Source organism: Maylandia zebra, linkage group LG7 (assembly GCF_041146795.1).
Source record: "Maylandia zebra isolate NMK-2024a linkage group LG7, Mzebra_GT3a, whole genome shotgun sequence".
Taxonomy (NCBI): domain Eukaryota; kingdom Metazoa; phylum Chordata; class Actinopteri; order Cichliformes; family Cichlidae; genus Maylandia; species Maylandia zebra.
In genome coordinates, this window is record NC_135173.1 from 44,409,061 (window position 1) to 44,427,612 (window position 18,552).

At 41.2% G+C, this 18,552-nt stretch overlaps 1 protein-coding gene across 1 annotated transcript; it reads right to left on the reverse strand.

The window, feature by feature from the left end:
• Positions 1 to 505: 505 nt before the first annotated feature.
• On the reverse strand, positions 506 to 17,056 carry fgf10a (fibroblast growth factor 10a). The gene is made up of 3 exons (XM_004538206.4): positions 16,334 to 17,056; positions 3,617 to 3,720; positions 506 to 1,383 (listed from the first exon to the last, which is right to left on the reverse strand). Exons 1-3 carry the CDS (start codon positions 16,767 to 16,769, stop codon positions 1,183 to 1,185), a joined length of 741 nt encoding a protein of 246 aa, XP_004538263.4. The 5' UTR covers positions 16,770 to 17,056; the 3' UTR covers positions 506 to 1,182.
• Positions 17,057 to 18,552: the final 1,496 nt, after the last annotated feature.

The window sequence follows — 18,552 nt, forward strand, 5'->3', positions numbered from 1 at the left end:
CACTTATTAACTCACTAAAATGACCTAATTGTAATGTTTATGTGCCTAGAATATCTTATAAAAGCATTGTACCATGTGTTTTTACAGCAATAACAATTTATAGAAACAAAACTTGATTATGATTTATGACTCCGTCATGTTGCCTGGCAAAAATCCAACTAAAGACATTTATGTGTTATTTATTGTGTTATATTAGAGCTGAACCTGAGCTTTGCAGACCTAAAAACTTATTATTTACTATTCAAACAGTGCCACTTAAACTTAAACACTCAAAGTGATTAATTATATAGGCTTGCTAACAACATGAACAGACCAAATGATATTGTAGCTTTCATGGTTAGTAATAATGAGCTAATATATATGTTACAGCAATGGGCTGCATCAGTCAAAATTCAATCATATCCTTTACGTTTGCATTTATTTTTATGTTTTGTTGTGTATTTTGCAAAAGAACAAACAATAATCACACGCTGAAAATAAAAATAACCAAAGTCAGTCAGACAGGTTAAAGACAAATATATTCTTTGTATTTATTCAGGTTTAAATGTATAGTATTCAAAGAGAAGCATACATGGTAAAAAAAAAAAAAAGACTTTCTTTTTTGTATTTTTGTAGGGTTTTTTTGTTAAATATTACACAAAATAAATAAATTCAAAGAAGAAACATGATAGTTTTAGACTTGCTGCTGTGTTGGTACTTGACTAAACACAACACAACCTTTTTTCATTTTCCTCCACCCATCTCATCTTTTCTTCTTCTTCTATCAGTCAGCTTTCTGCTAATACTTCCTCTGCCTTCCCCTGTTTTCCTCCATGTTTTCTCTTTTGCCATTTCTTCCCCAGTCACTGACTTCACACGTACACAAATCTAAAAATGTGAGTTACCGTTTCACATTTTGGCACAGAAGTCATTTCTTTTCATAATTTTACCGTGCCAGTGTACTTTATAACTTAAAACAGAAAATAATATGTACATTGTATAGCGATATATCTTATTTCTTTCTTTAAAAATAGAAATGTCTTTATCCAACTGTGATAAAATGTCTGTTTGTTTCCTTTCTTTTCCTCCTCAGTGCATCATACTGTTCAGACTTGAATCTGTCCAATGAAGCCATCACTTCAACTCCAAAAAACGTCCAATAGCCTTTAATCTGCAGAGCTCTCCCTTTGCTGATTTGTCCAGTCATCGCTGTTCTGACAAAATAGGCAGGAAGTGAGTGGCTGGGTTTTTCCTTCGTGTCTTCCTTCCTTTCATTGGCTTTCCCTTGGGGTTCAGTGCAACAAACATGCGCTTGTCCTTGTTGAGCCACTGAGCTGAAGCGTAGGTGTTATACTTGTTTTCCTCGATGCGTTCAATTAGACGGCAGTCTGGGCCGTACTCTCTCTGTGGAGGAGAAGCAAAGAGTTTAAAAGAGCTGAAGAAAAAGATAATAATTTATATTTAAAGTAAATTAGTACAGGTTGCCTTTTTAAGATTTTCTCCATTGATGAAAACCACCTCTAGCAGGTAGCCAGTGACTTGAAACTTCCCACTGTACCACATGTGTAAGTTCTCAGTCATGGTTAGTTTTTACTCAAAAATAGTAACTGTTTTTTTGTTACCTGGAGATAGTTCTTGTGACAACATCCAATAACAAATGGTCAGCCATTGCTTAAGAACAATCCCCAGCGTAATTTTAAAAAGTCAGACGTAAAACTTGAATAGTTGTCAGTGTTGTTTGTGTGTCAGTAGTTTGGATGGCTGTGTGGTGGTGGGATGAGGGCAGAGAAGTTATTGTGACTTCTCGATGGTTCGGGCTTAGTGCCGAGCAAAGAGCATTGTGACACAAAGTTTGTGGCTTACATTACCGCAATGGCCACCCACTGGTAAATGAAGAGAAAATGATCTGAGAGAGCTGCATTTGTCAGTTTACTGGAAGCTGCCCTTGTGCTTAAAGCTAACAGCGCTTAAACAGCCAGTTAAATGGATGCAATTGATATTCGCAAGCAAAAATGTACTTGCTACACACACACACACAAACACACTCTAATAGCCAATATCTCTCCTTCACGCGCTCTCTCTCTCTCCACCACAGCTGTTCAAATTGGTTCCAGAAGTAAAGCTGAGTGTTCCCAGAGCAAAATGAAAATATTTTACGAACGCTATGCAGCTTTTTAAATTACGCTGGTACAAGGTACAATTAAATATCGCGTGAGTGCATGATGTAGGAATATAAGCCTGTTCATGGTCAAATGGTTAAAAAACGTAAGTAGTAAATCGGTAAGCTTTAAGATGAAGACATGTTCAAAGGCTAAGGTTAGAGTTAGGCAAGTAGCAGCTATAGTTAAGGATCGATTGAGTCTCAAAATAATGGTGTTAATAGGCAAAAGAATCGTTATAGTAAGGACAGAAATGAACGTAAAAGTAGTAAAAGTTAAAGGTGATCATAACCTGCGGTGTCACCTATGTGCTTTAATCTGCCAATACAATGAAACAATGAATTCAATTGATTAGCACCAGATAAAGAAGTCACTGTGTAAAACCATCAAGTGTAATCGAATGCCGGCCCTTCGCCGCTCCGCTACTAGGGCTTGTGTTGTGCTGTGGAGAAGACGTCATGGGAATTCAGTTGGAGGCCATGCAACAAAATGCCTCTTTTTATTTTCTGTCTTTTCTACCGTGTGTCATTTCATCTGTTGTGTGGCTCCTCAGAGACATGCTGAAAATCAGGTCTTTCAAAGTAGGGAAAAGAGGGGGGTGGGGGAGGCAGAATCGAATGAAGGAAAGAAGGGTGAGTGAGAGAGGACAGATAAAACGAGGGCTGCTCTACCCAGAGAGACTGAAGCAGAACAGAGAAACTGAAGGATTGTGTTTCCTGTTTCTGAATGGAGTGGAGAGGAGAGGTAGGCAGAGGAGAGTAACTGTGGTTCCTATTTCTGGAACAGTGAGTCGTACAGCCTTGTCCATTGTTTTATAAAGAATTCAAGAAACTTCAAAGCCACAGAACCACCACTTTAGAGGGAAAACGTCCTTTTACCAATTTTTTTTTTCACTATCATCATCAGTCAAATTTAGCAATCGCAAAAGTGCAGAAGTGCGTTTGCAAAGAGTGGAGAAGATTTTGAACTAACAAGCTGCAAATCTCTTAAAGTGGACCTTATTTTCTGTCATAGACTAAGGGTGACCAAAAATTTCAATTAATAAATTTGATGTTTGTGCAAGTAATCTGTTCAACAAGTTTATTATTTAAGCTCTCAAGCTTAAATAGGTTAAAGTGATTGAGTTCTTGAGAAACTGTGGTTAAGAATTTAATCCAAACCAAGATATTAGCTTCATTATTCAAAGAAGAATGTGGAGCTTCTCTGAAAAGAGAGGCACCCACTGGACTACAGAGCTGCATAGGACTCTTTGTACAATACTCAGTTTCAGAGGGTATATTAAAAGGGTCTTCTCACCCATCTCCACCCACCTGCTGTTTAAACCCTCTGTTTGTTAGGAACAATCAATCACCAAGGCCTAGTATAAGATAAATAGGGATGTTTTTGGACTGAGAATAAAGCTATCCTCTTAGACTTAGAGAATAATGCATATTAAATAAAAATGACAGGTCAGAGAGTTAAACAGCGTTAAAACTTACCGCTCCATACAGAACGCCATTCTTCTTGATTGCCAGGTAGTGGTTACTTTTGAGGCCCTTGATGGCCACCACACCCACATCCACTGATTTGATCTCCAAAACACCTGGTGGAGCAGGGACAGGGAGACAAATAGGGAGTCAACTTTTGTGTGGGTCATTTACTCAGATAGAGTTACATTCTTACAACCACATATTTTTCTATTTATAGTCTGGAACAGGACCCTGAACAGGTTCCAGTTTCCTTTGATGATTTATTTACTTTTTATTCTGTCTGTCTCTAAAAGTAAAAGTTTTTCATTACATTACATTTACATGCATATGTATGTCTGACAACTTAAATGACTTTAATGATAAAGTAATTACTTTGGAATATAGCTCAAAGTTTCCCGTCACTCTTCATGCAAGTGTTAATGTTGTAATGGAGAGACTGCATCAAAAAGCAGAAAAATAGGTGTTTGACACGATTACTATCACTTTAAAGTGTGGGGAGATGCATTTTTATCTGCACGCCTCTTAATGCTGCTATAACATATCTATATTTTTGTTAATTTCAGGGTCTCCTGCACTGTTTTTTTTTTATTTCATATTTTCCCACAAGTGAACCCCAGTCTTGTCCCCCTCCCTTTCTTTTTCCTTCACTGTGTGACAGTCAGCCCGGCCTCTTACCCCTGGTTAGCTTGTGGGCTGTATGCTCTGGGACCAAGGTGTTAGCCAGGAAAAAACATTTCTGCGCTCTATGTTTGTTTTTCTGACCAGAGGAGCACAGGCAGGCTGGACGGAGCAAGGCTTTCTGCCTGCCAGACTGGCAAGAGGTCAACGCGTTTGTATCAGTTTTCAAGCCTGAACCAATTACTGATTTAAGCTGTGGTTACCAGCCCTTCCTTCTCTCATCCTAAAGCCAGTTACAGCGGGCCATAAAGTAATCAGGAGATGAGGTGATTAGCTGAGGGGGGTAGTAGGAAGTGGAGGCTGGTTGCAGGAATGCTTTAGACAGAAAAGAGACTTGGATATTCACCTGATCTTTAGTGGTAAATGAACAAAAAATTTAAATGCAAATTTTCACGTGTCCCCAAAATCTGGTTGTGAGACACTTAAAAAATATTCAGTGTATCTCAACTGCCTCGAACAGTAGCTGCCTTTTTACCAGACGACCCTCCACTGCCCTTAACCCTCTTCTCTTGTACTCAGACGGAGATTTGCAACTTCCTGCAGGCTTTTGAGTTTTATGAAGGTCAGGCCTGAGGAGATTAAGGGGATATGTGAGCCTCCAGCTCAGAATGATACAAAATCTATATAAAGAATATGTCTTTCACTGACTACGCTGCGTCGCCTAGTTTGTCTTTGTTGTCACTGGACAAGGATTTGGAGAATGTTTGTGATTTTTTTAATGACTTGTGGCCTCGTGTTAAATGTTGTGGCTGATGCATTTATCCCTCATGTGGTCGATTTCAAGAACTTTGAGAAGAGTTTCGCAGCTCCACGGTGCGTCATGCAGGCTTGCTGTGTGAAGTCCATTACTCACACAGGCATGTGCTGCAACACAGCGCTGATCTATCAGGTTCAAAATGTTCCAGCTGACATTTCTGAGCTGTGATCCATTAAAAAAAAAGGGATCTGTCTGTGCTGCGCTACAGGCTGGTCCACCTGTTCAAACCTTCCTCCTTCCATTTGATGTGGTTTGTCTAAACCAAAAGCACAGGGCTCTTTTATGGCCCCTGCGCCAGTTACCAGAAGTAGCCCGCCTGCCTGTGAGTGAAAAAGCCTGGCTGCAACAAAAGGCTTAAATTGCAGCAACAACAGTTGGCAGTAATGCAGGGAGATGGAGAAAAACAGGACCTGAGCTTGTGTCAGGCTAACGTTAACCTGCTGCCCTTAAAGCTGCATTTTATTATTTTACTCTCTCACTCAACACCTTGTCTTTTTTGGTGTCTTGTTAATGTGTAATTTTTATTTTTTTCTGCTTTTCCCCCCCTCTCTGCTGTTTCCCTCCCTGTGTCCCTTGGATTTCAGCCCAACATCTTTATGAATTATGTTTTAAGTGCAAAGGGGGAGTTTTATGATCTGGCACTGAAAGCAAAAAAAGAAGGGAAAAAAAGCACAAAGTTTACTTAATTTAAAAGGCATGGTCATTTGCTGCTATCAACATTATTTAAAGAACTACCAAAGGCAAACACGTGTGTGTAACAGGGCAACATTTCAACTTTCATAAGAGCGAGCCAAAATGGTCTCTGCTTGTCAAGCTGTAACTGACAGAGCTGGAAGTTCAAATAAACACAGCCCAGCCATCTAACAAGGAAGAAACTGTTCATTAACGACTCCATAATGACCTTAACGATATTTAATTATCAGATTTTTATTTTTTTTAAAGCCAAATCTGAGCTCACGAGAGCAGGTTTCGTGCATTTTAAGACTTAATGATTGCTATTCATAGTAGCGGTTTGGATCGTAACTGACTGAGATTTTTGGTGTAATCGATTGTTATACTTGTTGTTACAATGATCTACGCAGTCTCTCTGACTTACAGGCAAGAGAATTTCTCAACCAGATTTGTATTTAAATTTGGCACCAATTTCAACCGGATTTACAAAGCAAAAGAAAAACCCTAGTGGACCGGCTATAAATCAGCCACCAACCGACTGATGATAAAGGTGCTATGACATAATTAGAACAGGAACGAGCAAAGAATTAATTCAAAGCTTAATTTAGCTTTTGCATTATTTCACATACAGGTCAGCAGTCACACCGAGCTTGTCTGTTTGCCAGTTAAGCGAAAACTGTAATAACGTACTGACGTCACAGGATAAAGTCACTGGATGTATGACGGTGTTTACTTTTTAAGGCAAAATACTTTTGAAATCAACCAATTTAAAAACAACTTCTTTGCAGAGAGACCTATGAAACCTGAACTCTGCTAAATACTTAGTACTTATATGTTAATACTTACTTACTGACTAAGCAGCACAACAGGACTCACTCTTGCATTACAAAGTCAACATTCCAGTGAGCAGTGTAACCAAGTGCAATAAAACTCAGCTGTTTTATTTTATAATTGTACTGAATTATATCATAGTCATGTGTGTTAATTATGCAGGAACCACCAGGACTGCTACAAATTTCATTGTAATTTGTTCAACAGATGTGAAAATAAATGTACTCTAATGTAAAGATTAAGCATCAGCCTGGGATGTACACTCTTCTATGATCATTCTAGCTCATGCAAATCAGCACAGTCACACAAATATTAAAAAGACACACTCTCACACAGGAGCGCGCACATTCGCAGACCTCACACCGACCCCTGTTAGGCCCCTTTCTGGAAACGTGGTCAGTTAGACTCCAGCTGATCCCAAAGGTTAGAGGAGGTTGTGAAAATGTTTCCACTGTTTATCCAGGGGCTTTTTGAAGATTATACTGCAGTTGTTCACATTGTGACCTCGACACGGTGACCAGCTGTGAGCGGGTCTACTGCGTGTCTACAGCTCGGAGAGGTCTTGCTCCTCGTTGTGAAATATCATCACTTGCGGAGCAGTTTGTGTCGTGAACTCCACTCCGCGAGCAGAGTGAAAACGGTTTTTGTTCTTTTATTCTGCGTCCAGTGCTCTGCTATGAACCTCTGACTTCACTATTTTTATTTCAGCAGTGACTGATTTCTCTCACCCTTTTTGAGATAAATGTGACATCCAAGAAACAAAATTCTCATGAAGACAAAAAGGACCCTATTATGTATTTCTCTTAAAAAAATTTTAATAGGAACCTTTCATGCGTTGAGGTCTAAACAGTAAGATCATTTTTCTCTTTGAAACAAGCAGCATAGTGACTGACGACATTTCATATTCACAGTGACATGAGAGTTTATATCCAGGCAACCACCAAAGACTCCAAAGCAAAGAAAATCCAGTGGGAACGCATGCAAAGGAATAGAAGAATTCAACAAGGGGGGAAATGGACCACCAAATCAGATACGAATTGCTCTATCTGGTCACATAAATAGAGAAAATGTCTTTTTAATTTGTCTCGGCCTTTGAGGCCACAGTTTTATCAGGATTAAACAATTTTGTTAGCGTTATTTATTTCTCGGAGTTTGAGCGGACTATTTCCGTTTCTTTATGAAGTCCAAAAGAGAACAAACATCTCTCGGTTGTGCAGATTGCTTGGTGAGAGCTTGTGGAGATGTTGGGCTTGAACAGAAACTGCTGCATGCTGTGTATTTTGGGGAGCACTGAGGTATTTGTTTAGACTGATGTGGCTGACAGCAGTATCTTCTTGTGCTAAGTGGCCACATCAAAGCACGCCTAGCTGATGGATTACATGAAAGAGGGAACAGAGGGCTGTTTCTGATTTCCAATATGGCCAGAATTTTTCTACAAATACAAGTTTTTTTTGTAAATTGATTTCTTTTCATATTGTGTTCTGCACATATTTGATTTGCTGTGTAAAAATCATATTAAATAAATTGTGTTTGGCCTTTGTGAATTACATTTAATGTGTTTTTTCTCAGTTCATTTCATTTTCTTTTTAGCCCGCACTCACCATATCAGCTTACTCTTGCCCGGGCAATGGTTTTATGTCCTTTCCTGACTGATGCACTCACATCAAAATACAGAAATGAGCAAAACTGCACGCTGTTAAACCTTCATCTGATGTCATTGGCCTTGGGGTGATCGCGTGGGAGAAAAAAAATTAGAAAGCCAACAGTCTAGGTGAGAGATAACATGAAATTTGCAATCACTTGCAATCACTCACGCTTAAGAGCAGCCAGGAGGAATTTGCAGTGGTGTTAACTGGGATTTGATTGAGTGGAGAAACACCTGAGAAATTGTGATTCCTTAAACGTGGTTTACTTTGTAACATGATAGAGCGCGCGTGCTGCCAGCTTCTGTCAAAAACCATTCACAAGCCTGACACAGCAGGAGTCGTGTTTTCAGGCAGAGTGCTGTGATGGTCGTCTGCATTTCACACATTTTTCATTTACAGTTCAGCTGTCAGTGCGGTGTTGCCCAACTGTTGTGGCTAGAGTTGTTGCTGAGGGACTCTTAGCTTTTAGAGATCTTCTTATATTACACCACAAGTATTACCCACAATATCATTCAGCTTGTCACATCCTCTCTCTGCTTTGCTCTGTGTTGTGTTTGTTTGCACATGTATTAATTTTGTACGCATTCAACACGCACACACTTAACACACACAGAGTAATGAGCCGGCATTCCTGACGGCTCAGTTCAAACAGCCAGACTGTCCAGATGCCTCTCTGGTCTCAACTCACAGCACTACCTTTGATGACTCCATTAAGAGGCTCAATTTTATGCAGTGTGTGTGCAGCAGGGTTAGGGGTGAGGTGTGCGTGCATGTGTGTTTGGTTGGGGGCTTCTCCTAAAGCACGTGGTGTCTATATGGCAGCAGCCCTGGATGTTATCTGTCACAGATGCTATTCTCCATCTCCCACTGCTTTACTGGCCATGAATTCAGCCTGTTCACAGGCACCAAAATGACACTTTGTGCATTCGGCTTCATCTGGACATTTTACAGCAGCGCTGCAGGTAGAAAGAGTCTTGTAAAAAATACACTATAAGGCAGTTGTGGCATTTTACAATTTCTCAAAGAAGTTTTCAGAGGAAAGGAAACAAAATTTGCTTCACATCTTCAAATCTAAAACCCGATGATGTTCAAGGAGATACTGCATGACAAACAAAAGCCCCAAATCCTCATCTAACCCAAAACCTGGCACTAATTAACTCATTTTTTTTTTGTCAATTGATGACTCACATGTCTAACAGTTTGGCAGGGTTGCAAGTAATTGCCACGTCGCAACAAGTTTGAGTCATTCTGCAACAATGAACACAACTCCTCTGTTACGTGTCTTTGTGCAGGAGGGGACTCGAGTCAACTGGTTGGCATCTGGTTGTATTCTGGTTATATTCCTATATAAATACAAGATTGCTGAGCACCTGTGTCATTTTACAGTTAAATCCTTGTCCTGCAGCAACTGCATACGTCACTATTTGTGGCGGGATTTCAGAATTTATGTTTCAGATACATGAGGTTCTAACTGGACTCTGAATGAAAGAAGTTAATCTGAATTTCTGTGTATGGAGACGACAGCAGATTGGAAACAAACAGTAACAGATTGGCAGCAATTTTTGATTTTGATTTCATAACAGTTCAACAGTACCACACATGGCATAGTAGAATTGTCAACTTGACTTAATTGATATAATTGCAAACTGATGGCAGGCTGATTCAGACGGACTTATGTTCCAAAGGTGCTTTGAAGACCCCGAATAATTGTGTTCATGCCACGGTCTCCAACCACTGTTTTTACTAATATGACTGTTTGTGACTGAATTGATTCTGGGTTATCTTATAAAAAGAAATAATAATTTTCCTGCAGTTTTTGGGCATTTGTACAATTTTATGATGTTGTGCTCTCAGCATGAGTTTGTTGCTCTTACTTTTCTCCATAAATGGCATTAGCAACTTTTCCATTGTTGTGATTTGTTATTTAAACAACAATAAACTGTTTGCTGCTACAGCATCACTGAGATGACTTCTCAGATGCTGTCAGTTCTTCCATGTTAATAATATGAAACTCTGCATGCTGGTAAAACTTAATGACCCATGGATACTTCCAAAACTTCTACCTAATCATTAAATAAGTCCGCCTGCATCGCAGACTATCATTAGTTCAGCGTTTTTGTAAACCTTTTGTCAAATGCATGAAAATAAATAATTCACCCCGAAGCTTTTTATAGAAGTACAGAAGTATGAAAGGTTATCAGAGAATCTCCTCCTGCTTTTCTCTCTCCCAGTCTCAAGTATATGTCAGAGTATTCTTCAGCAATCGTTCACAAAATATACACAATGAAAAAGGTTTTGCGGATAGTAATGGACTCTCGATGTTTGGCCCTCTCTTCACTGAGCTGGAGTGCTCCAAAGGAGCGGAAGATCTTACAAAAACATAATTTGTTGCTGAAAGACTTTTGTTTAAGGTGGTGCCCAACTGGGTTTGTGGCGGGACTGCCTCAGTCTGCCTTCGGAAATCTGGCTCTTCCATCTTGTTGTAGCTGACACATTAATCGACAGGGGAGCAAATTTATGGGAAGATATCAAGTGGTGATGACAGGAAGTGTGTAAATAGTGATGGAAGACAGATCCTGTCATTGTCCTCAGCGACTTTTTGCAAAAAAAAAAAAAAAAAAGTTAAACAAAGACAGCACTGAAGTAAAAGGGCCATCTTAACGAGAAAATTATAATAAAAGTGGAGGTGTTACTGTCAGTATGCATGCGTTTCTATTCCTGAGGCATCCAAACATCAGTGAATGCGTTAAAGGACACTTGTAGGCTTATCCCTGTGTATGAGAGACCCCTGAAGAGTTTGCACGAAAGACTCAAACATTCAACTCTTAAATTTTAAGAGGTTTTAAATTCTCTAAATTCTCTAAATCAGTGGGTCTCAAAAGAGGGACCTGGAGCTCCCGGGGCGGGGGGCGTATTCTGCACCAAGGAGTCTAAATATTTTACTATAAGCTATAAAAAATGTGCTGATTTGGGACATGTATCCTATTAAAGACATCACTGTTACCCACATTGTCTCTGAGCAAACACAAACTCTGATATGACTGTGTCACATAAAACTGCTCTGAAAGGAACCCTTTGCTGTTGCTGTGGTGTGGCTTGGATTATTAGCGAGCTAGCTGGCAAGCTTAAAGAAGTATTAGAGCGAGTTTCCATCATCAAGTGACGATAAAAGGCTAAATGAGCTAAATTGATAAAATATGCAGATGGTTACATTCAGCTTGATTTTTTTTGATGACAGCAACAGAGAACCAAAATGCGTCATGTGTCTCCAGGTGCTGGCACATGATGCCAGGCCGCAAAGCAAGCACTGAGCGCGCAGATTGAAATACTTCTTTCAGTTACTATGAAACAGGTCTGAAGCCTTTAAGGTGAAAGGTTTTAGAATACAAACAGCTCTAATTGCATCTGAGAGTATGAATGGTAGTAAGGATATGCTTAATGAAGATTATCAGGGGGCCTTGGAAATGTCTCGCCCTTGTAAGAGATCCCAAAACGTTTATTTTATGGCCTCGCTTGCTCCGCAGATTAGAGTAAAATGAGTCATAATTCAAAAGTGACATGATTTGATCCAGACTCCCGCTGCAACAACATCACAGGGAAGATGTGCAGTATGAAACTAAAATAATTTATCGCAGTTACACACCCACAGGAAGACTCTAACTAATTTCACTGATTACCACGAATGGTTTTTCCATTATTTTTGTGTATAGCCAATCAGGGGCACCCTTAATGGCATCCTGCATGTAAACAACATGAAAGTTGTAGCTGAATTAAAGGTCAGAAAGAGGAAGGTGTGTTTATTGTATGTTTTCAGAGTACAGCCGAATGTAATTGTTGATGTTGGCTCTTAAGAGCACCCGTTTAGTTTTTCCTGAACGAGCTCCTTCAGTGATGTTTGCGTGCCCGTTTTATTTACAGCCGCTAGGGAGAAGAGTCCGTGCAGAGTAACTTTAAATGAAAACCAATGCTGACACTAACCTCTGGTACTTCCAGTACCTCCTCATAACTCTCTTTTATGGGCCACACTGTTACCTTTTCCCATGAGAACCCTAAATACGCTCATCGAGCATCCCATCGAAGGCAGCAACATAGAGGCGACCAAAAGTAGAAGAGCAGAAGACGGGGACTGATGTCAGGACTTGTTACTTTTGTTTTTGGCTCTCACCTTGCTGAGTCATTCAAGCTTTATGGATGCAAAGTACGGAGATGAAGAAGTGCATGTGGTTTTAAATATGTGCACATTTATTCCACAGCAACAATCTGCAATGTTGCATTTCTAATTGCATTTTTTTTCCTTTACAATACACAGTGCAGCCTACAGCGCTTTGATGGAGTTTCAGTAGTCTAGTTTTGCTAAAGTGTAGTAAAATATATTTTAACATTTTCCTGTAATTTCTTCTTAAAATTACCCTAAAATAATTCTAAAAGTTGAAGAGGACTCTGGATCCCAACGGCTAAACAAAGTTATTTTGGCTGAAAGAAGATTTTAGCTTTGGCACCGACTCCACAACATACACAAAAATAATATTTGGATACAAATGCATCATTCCAAATACAATTCTGTCTCTTGCAGACTTGTTAATATAAAATTTGGCTCTTTGAGTTGCAAAAAATCTGGCATTTGCAGAGTACAACCAAAAGTGATACAATACTTGTAGTGCTGACCTTTCCATTAGCAGTGCTTCCTGACTCAGGTCAATAGGTAGAGGTCAAACAAGAGGGGGCAGACCCGTGTAATTATCCAGGACAGGGAAATCCTGGTCTAAATCAGAATGATGTCCAGAGAATTAAGAGTCTAAAATTGTGGTTTGCTTGATTCTCCCATGACAGGTCAGTGATTAATGCATGATAAATGTTTGAAGTGTGTGTGTGGCAGCTTTTACAATGAGAATCAAACCTCCAACTGCTGTCACCTTGGCACCGTTTAGTAGTAACTGAGCTACTCACAAGCGCAAGTCTGCAGTCCAACTGCAAGCGCACGTCCATTTATTACACTGTGTTATTCGTTTGTTTGTAAACAAGATGTGACAGTCTGTGGACAAAATGGAGGGAAGGAAACAAGGACAGTCTTGTTTCTTACAGTCAGTGTGAGGATGGATGCTAATCACATGGCAGCCCCAAAAGATTTCCAAACTGAGACCAGAACCTCTCATTTCAAAAGGCCTTATGAGGTGAGATGGATAGATGGGCGTTTAGAACAAAACACATCAGAACGCACGATTCGCTAAAGCCTGAGTGATGTGCCGGCCTCGGCTCTGACAAGATCATTAGAAAGGTTCCGCTGCGGAGGAGAGCAGCGACCCCGGACCAGCAGCTAAAACTTCTCCGTCACCTCTGACACTGTCTAATGACACTCATTTGCAATCTGACTTCCTGAACATTAGCAGACGATTAGACTACGATAACCACTGCAATTAACCTCCGCGGTAGTTTTTCAATCTAATGCTTTCCTGAAGAACTGTCGCATCGGGTAGTTCCACACCTGAGTTTACACTCTGGAGAAACTTGAGTGCACTGTTTCTGTGCAGTTGTATTATATAAGATGCTGCATATAGAGAAAGTTTGCGACATTATTTCACATAGGCCATATGTTTCTAATAGCCAGAAACCAGCATCAGAGAAGTAATCTGTCTAAAAGTCTGTGTTTAGCTTCAAAAGTATACCAGTGTAAATGAGCAATGTTATAATCTGAGGTATAAAAATAAACAAAAAGTGTGTTCAAAACTTGTGCACAAACACACCAGAGCAGTTTTGAGTAGGACCAGTCATACGCTGTCTAGTATGTGAAAAACCACATCCATGATCACCATTAGGGGAACGGAATTGAAATATATTCTGTTTGGTTTAGTTTGAAGGGTACAATTTGTTCTTTGCTTATTTCAGAGTGCATAAAAAATGTCAGTAAGTGGGAGTGTTAGCATAAGCATAAACGCTGCTCTGCTCGCGAGCCTGTACGCAGTCATGCTATATGAGCACAAGCACCTGGACGTGGAGTATAGTTTGATGCTGGGCAGACACACGCATTATTTAATCACCAAACTTTCAGTCTGAAGCATGTCGAACATCTGCACTTACCATCAGGTGGATACAGATTGATGAAATGCTTTTTCTAAATATGCCGCCAAGACAAAATATGGCCTGAAAGGTTTAGCCTTCACGACCGAGTTCCCATATTAAGATTCGCTTTTCTCCCTGGAAGGTTCTTACCTATTTCCTAAAACAATCAAGTGGCAAGAGCTGCTGAAATTGATGGATTGTGCCTCTAATGCCATGACCTGATGCCATTATAGTTAGTGACACGTTGCAGCCTAATGGCTGAGCTCTTTCTGTGCATGTGAGTAAAAAAAAAGTGTGTACATGTGTGTGTGTGTGTGTCAAAGAGGACTGCAGGCGAGGGGAGGGAGGAAGAGACGCTAATTGAAATTCCTTCAGCCATGTCTGGCAGAGCCTTGGTGTCTGAGTGGCACACACACGCACACATATTCACACTGGCCCTAATAAAAGTGGGCTTTGCCATATGGAGGCCATGTGCAAGACTGGCCTCTCTGTGCTCAAGCGTGTGTCTGCATCTGTGTGTGTGTGTGCACATGTACTCAGCAGGCGAGCCTTGTACAGCACCAGAGCGTCGAGTACAGATGCATGCAACCCTATGACATGTGTATGAAGGTGTGCGAGTGATAAAGACCAGTTTAGAACAAGTACACAGACACTTGACATCATACATTTAGAAGAAAACTATTCAGTAATGCAGCGAACGCCTGTTTTCTAATAATAAAGATATTAGCTTGAGTTTTGAACATCACCCATCTAATTCAGTGAACTGGCAGGCAGACTGTGGGCAGGTAAATGTGGGAGCAATGTTCTGTTCTCACTCAACAACTACTGTCAGTATGTCCTTAGGCCATGCAGTTATTCTGTGCTGCTCACAGGCCAAAAGACTGTGGCAGACTTGGAGAACTTCCAGATGTGTTCAACTAGAAGATAAAGCCGCACACTACAAAATGATAACAGCTGATTTTCTGTTCTGAATCAGTCATAACTGATTATGATGAGCCTTGCAAGTCGTTAAAACTATTTAGATTTGCTGCAGTACAGATCTGATGCTTTGGTGAGATTTGCGTGATACCATCTGGCTATTTAGCATTTTTTTTAGAAACCAAAAATAATTTGTTTTTATTTTGGGGGGCAGGGTTTTTTTTCCTGCTGTAACTGTGGATTTTGAACTCATCCTTGCATTTGTACTATTTTCCTTCAGAAACTTAAGGTGCTTTTAATATACTGGCGGAGTTTCTGAGTTCCCAGCAGCAGAGGAACTGTGAGTGTGAAAGAGAAACTGTGTGAATGTGAGGCTGAGTGATGCTGACAAATAAGCATGTGTGCTCAGTGACCCTTCTCAGGATAAATAAAGGTTAAAATCATATTTCCCTGCCCGCAAAATGCACAACCAGGAAAACAAAAAAAGGGGGAGCAGGAAGCGTTTGGTTATTACTTTATATCTGAGTCAGTACAACCTCATAGTTAGCATATGCCCAACACTATTATAGCAAGAGCACAATAGCAGCAAGGAATAAGAGTACTTGTCATTCTCCCCTGGGGTTTGGTAATAGCTGTGTTTTAGATATTTCCTCAAACAGGAAGAACTTTCTCTGGGCAATTTCTAATTGGTTCCAGTGGATCATCGCTCTTTTTTTATCTGCCTGGTTTACTTTTTTTTTTCTTCTTCTCTCCTGCTCTTCTACTGTCATGCTTTTCTTTCCCAAACTCTTTGTAGTCAGGCAATATGCCTGCCTCTGCACATGGTGAAAAGGCTGCAGGCACACAGCTCTGTTACTTGTTCTATTGCCCAGCTACCTGTCTGGAAGTGCATGGGTGCTCACAGAACGGAAACAAGGAAACATCAGTGGCCACAGATAAACATGTGAGATGAAGTGGAGGACAAGCAGTGCTGCATTTGCCACAGTTGTGCCACTGACAGATACTAAGGTTGCGTTTGGCTCTCTTTAAAAAGTCTAAAAAGAAAGATCTCATATCAGGATCTTGAATATGAAATTGATTTCTGACTTTCATAAACTGCTGTGTGTGTGGTTAAAAGCTGTTTGCACCAGAAAGGATCAGCTGACACATTAAAGGCAGATGACTTACTGTATGGATCGTCCTTGTTTCCGGTGCCGTTAACCTTTCCCTCCTCGCCAATGCGAAGGTAGAATTTCTGGGAGGAGAACAGTTTCCGCCAGCGCACGTCCCCTTGTAGATGCTTGTAGCTGCTTCGCACGTGCCGGCCAACGACCGTCGCAGACGACGATGACACATTGGTCGCCCTTGGCAACCTTGCAGAGGATGCGTGAAGCGGTGTGGGTGATGAGGAGGGTGGTGGGTATGAGATGAGGAAGTGAGGAGAAGTCCCTGCTGGTGCATTGCGGCCGTGTTCGGACGAAGCGGACAGCGGGGAGGATGAGGACGGTCCGAGCAGGAGAAGCAAGAGCAGCAAGGTGAGGGAGAGGTGTGAAGGAGGTCTACGGCAGGGGCAGGAGGAGAACCAGGCGGCCGGTGCACCTTGTGTCACTGTCCATCTACACATGGTAGTGGAGCTGGGAGAGCTGTGGATGTGCTCAGGGGCTGGGGCATGCTGAGCTGGTGCAGGGAAAGGGAATGAGAGTGGGAGAAACTCCCCCCAACTAAACCTCCTCTGTTTGGGAAACCCCAGCCTCACTGGGACTGTAGGTGTTAAAACCTGTAGAACAGCTGGGATGAAGATGGTGCGACTTGCTGTGGCAGATGTAGGTTGATCAGGAATATAAACGTTGATGTAGCGGGGGGTAATGGTGAAGCCCGCAGCGCTGTGGCTGACGCCGCTGTAGTCCCCCGGTGCTGTTTATTCCTCACAATCGTCACAGGAATGCGTCAACAACCATAACTCAGATCACCTCACAATGAGAACTACTAGGCGCGCTCCTTGGGGACCTCTCGCCTCCTCCTCCTACCTCTCCTCCTGACACTGCCACTCTCTGCTCCTGGTTTCTCAAAATCACTCAAAATCCCATTTTAAAGTTCACATCCAAAGACAAAAACACACATCATCAGTTCATTCACACAAACACACACACGAACACACGCGTCCCAGACGATTTATCCCCCCTCAGTCCTGGTTGGAGGAGAAGCAGGTTAGGAAAAAAAGATGGCAAAGTGCTTAGTAAAAAAAAATAATAATAAAATAAATAAATAAAACAAGCAAGAAAAAAATAAAATAAAAATGCTGTTTCTTATGAAGTGTCCAGGCCACCAAAAAAAGGAAAAAAAGAAGGCGTCACAGAATCCAGACTTTCTTCTTTTCTTTCTTTGTTTCTCTTGTTTTGTCTGAGCTGGTTTGAAGTTACTTGAGTGTGTATCTGACCCCCGCGAGCTCTCGTCTTTCTCCCCTCTCTTGTAGTGCGTCTGTCAGTGGGCTGAGCTCCCTGTCTGTCCTCTGTCCTTGCCTCTCAGAGTCTGAATGCTGGAGCGGTGCGTTGCCTCTCTTCTTTCCTCCCGTGTGTGGCTCCCTCTCCTTTGGCCCCCTCCCTCTTTCCGTTGCCTCTCCCTCTCTCTCCTATCTGTCTATCAGTGGTTCGCTGGTTATTTGGAGTTTGTCTGAGGTGACTGAATCTTGTCTTTTCTTTCACCTTATTTATCTGCTGTAGTTCCCCAGATGTCATCTCTTAGTGTAATTGGACGTCTATTAAAACCACTCGGCTTTGAAGGGCTGTGTGCATTTATGTGTTTGTGCGGGAGAGGGGAGCAGGGGGTGGGGTGTTCTGTTCCACCCTGTTTTCGCCTTCCCTCCCTCTCCCCCATTTCTCTTTCTCCTCCCCTTCCCAGACCACTAGCTGAGCGGAGCAGGTCAGAAAGAAGGAAAGAGAGCCGTTCATCTCTCCCTCTCCCAGGTTTTTGGGAGTGTCATCCATCTTTCTGATCTTACTTTCCTCTTGATTAGAGGCACTTTTTTTTTATTTACCAAACCGTCTGAAATACTAAACGCTGGCCAAACTTCACTCCAGGTTTGCCTGAAAAGAGCCGTCAAATCTGTTTAACAATTCATTGATGTATTTCTGACTGACTTGAAGCCAAATAATGACATCCGTGTCTTCTTTTAAATCGGCTGAAAAACTTGTGATAAACAGCTAATTTTCCCTTATTGCATCTTCTTTACTGGCACTTAAAACCTCTCCTCCCTCTATGACACGTGATTTCCTGACAGTGTCACAGACTTTCTCTTTCTGATTTAAAAATGCAAAAAATAGTTATGAAATGAGTCATCGTTCCTCAGCTGTTTTGACTAGCATTTAGCAATTTCTCAGCCTCAGTCACTTAAGCCCCTGAACCTTCTG

Coding starts and splice junctions, on each gene's coding strand:
- fgf10a (XM_004538206.4), bottom strand. CDS start 16,769: ATGTGTAGATGGACAGTGACACAAGGTGCACCGGCCGCCTGGTTCTCC. Junction 3,721..16,333: donor AAACAAGGACGATCCATACA/GTAAGTCATCTG, acceptor CTGCTCCACCAG/GTGTTTTGGAGATCAAATCA. Junction 1,384..3,616: donor ATGGCGTTCTGTATGGAGCG/GTAAGTTTTAAC, acceptor TCTCCTCCACAG/AGAGAGTACGGCCCAGACTG.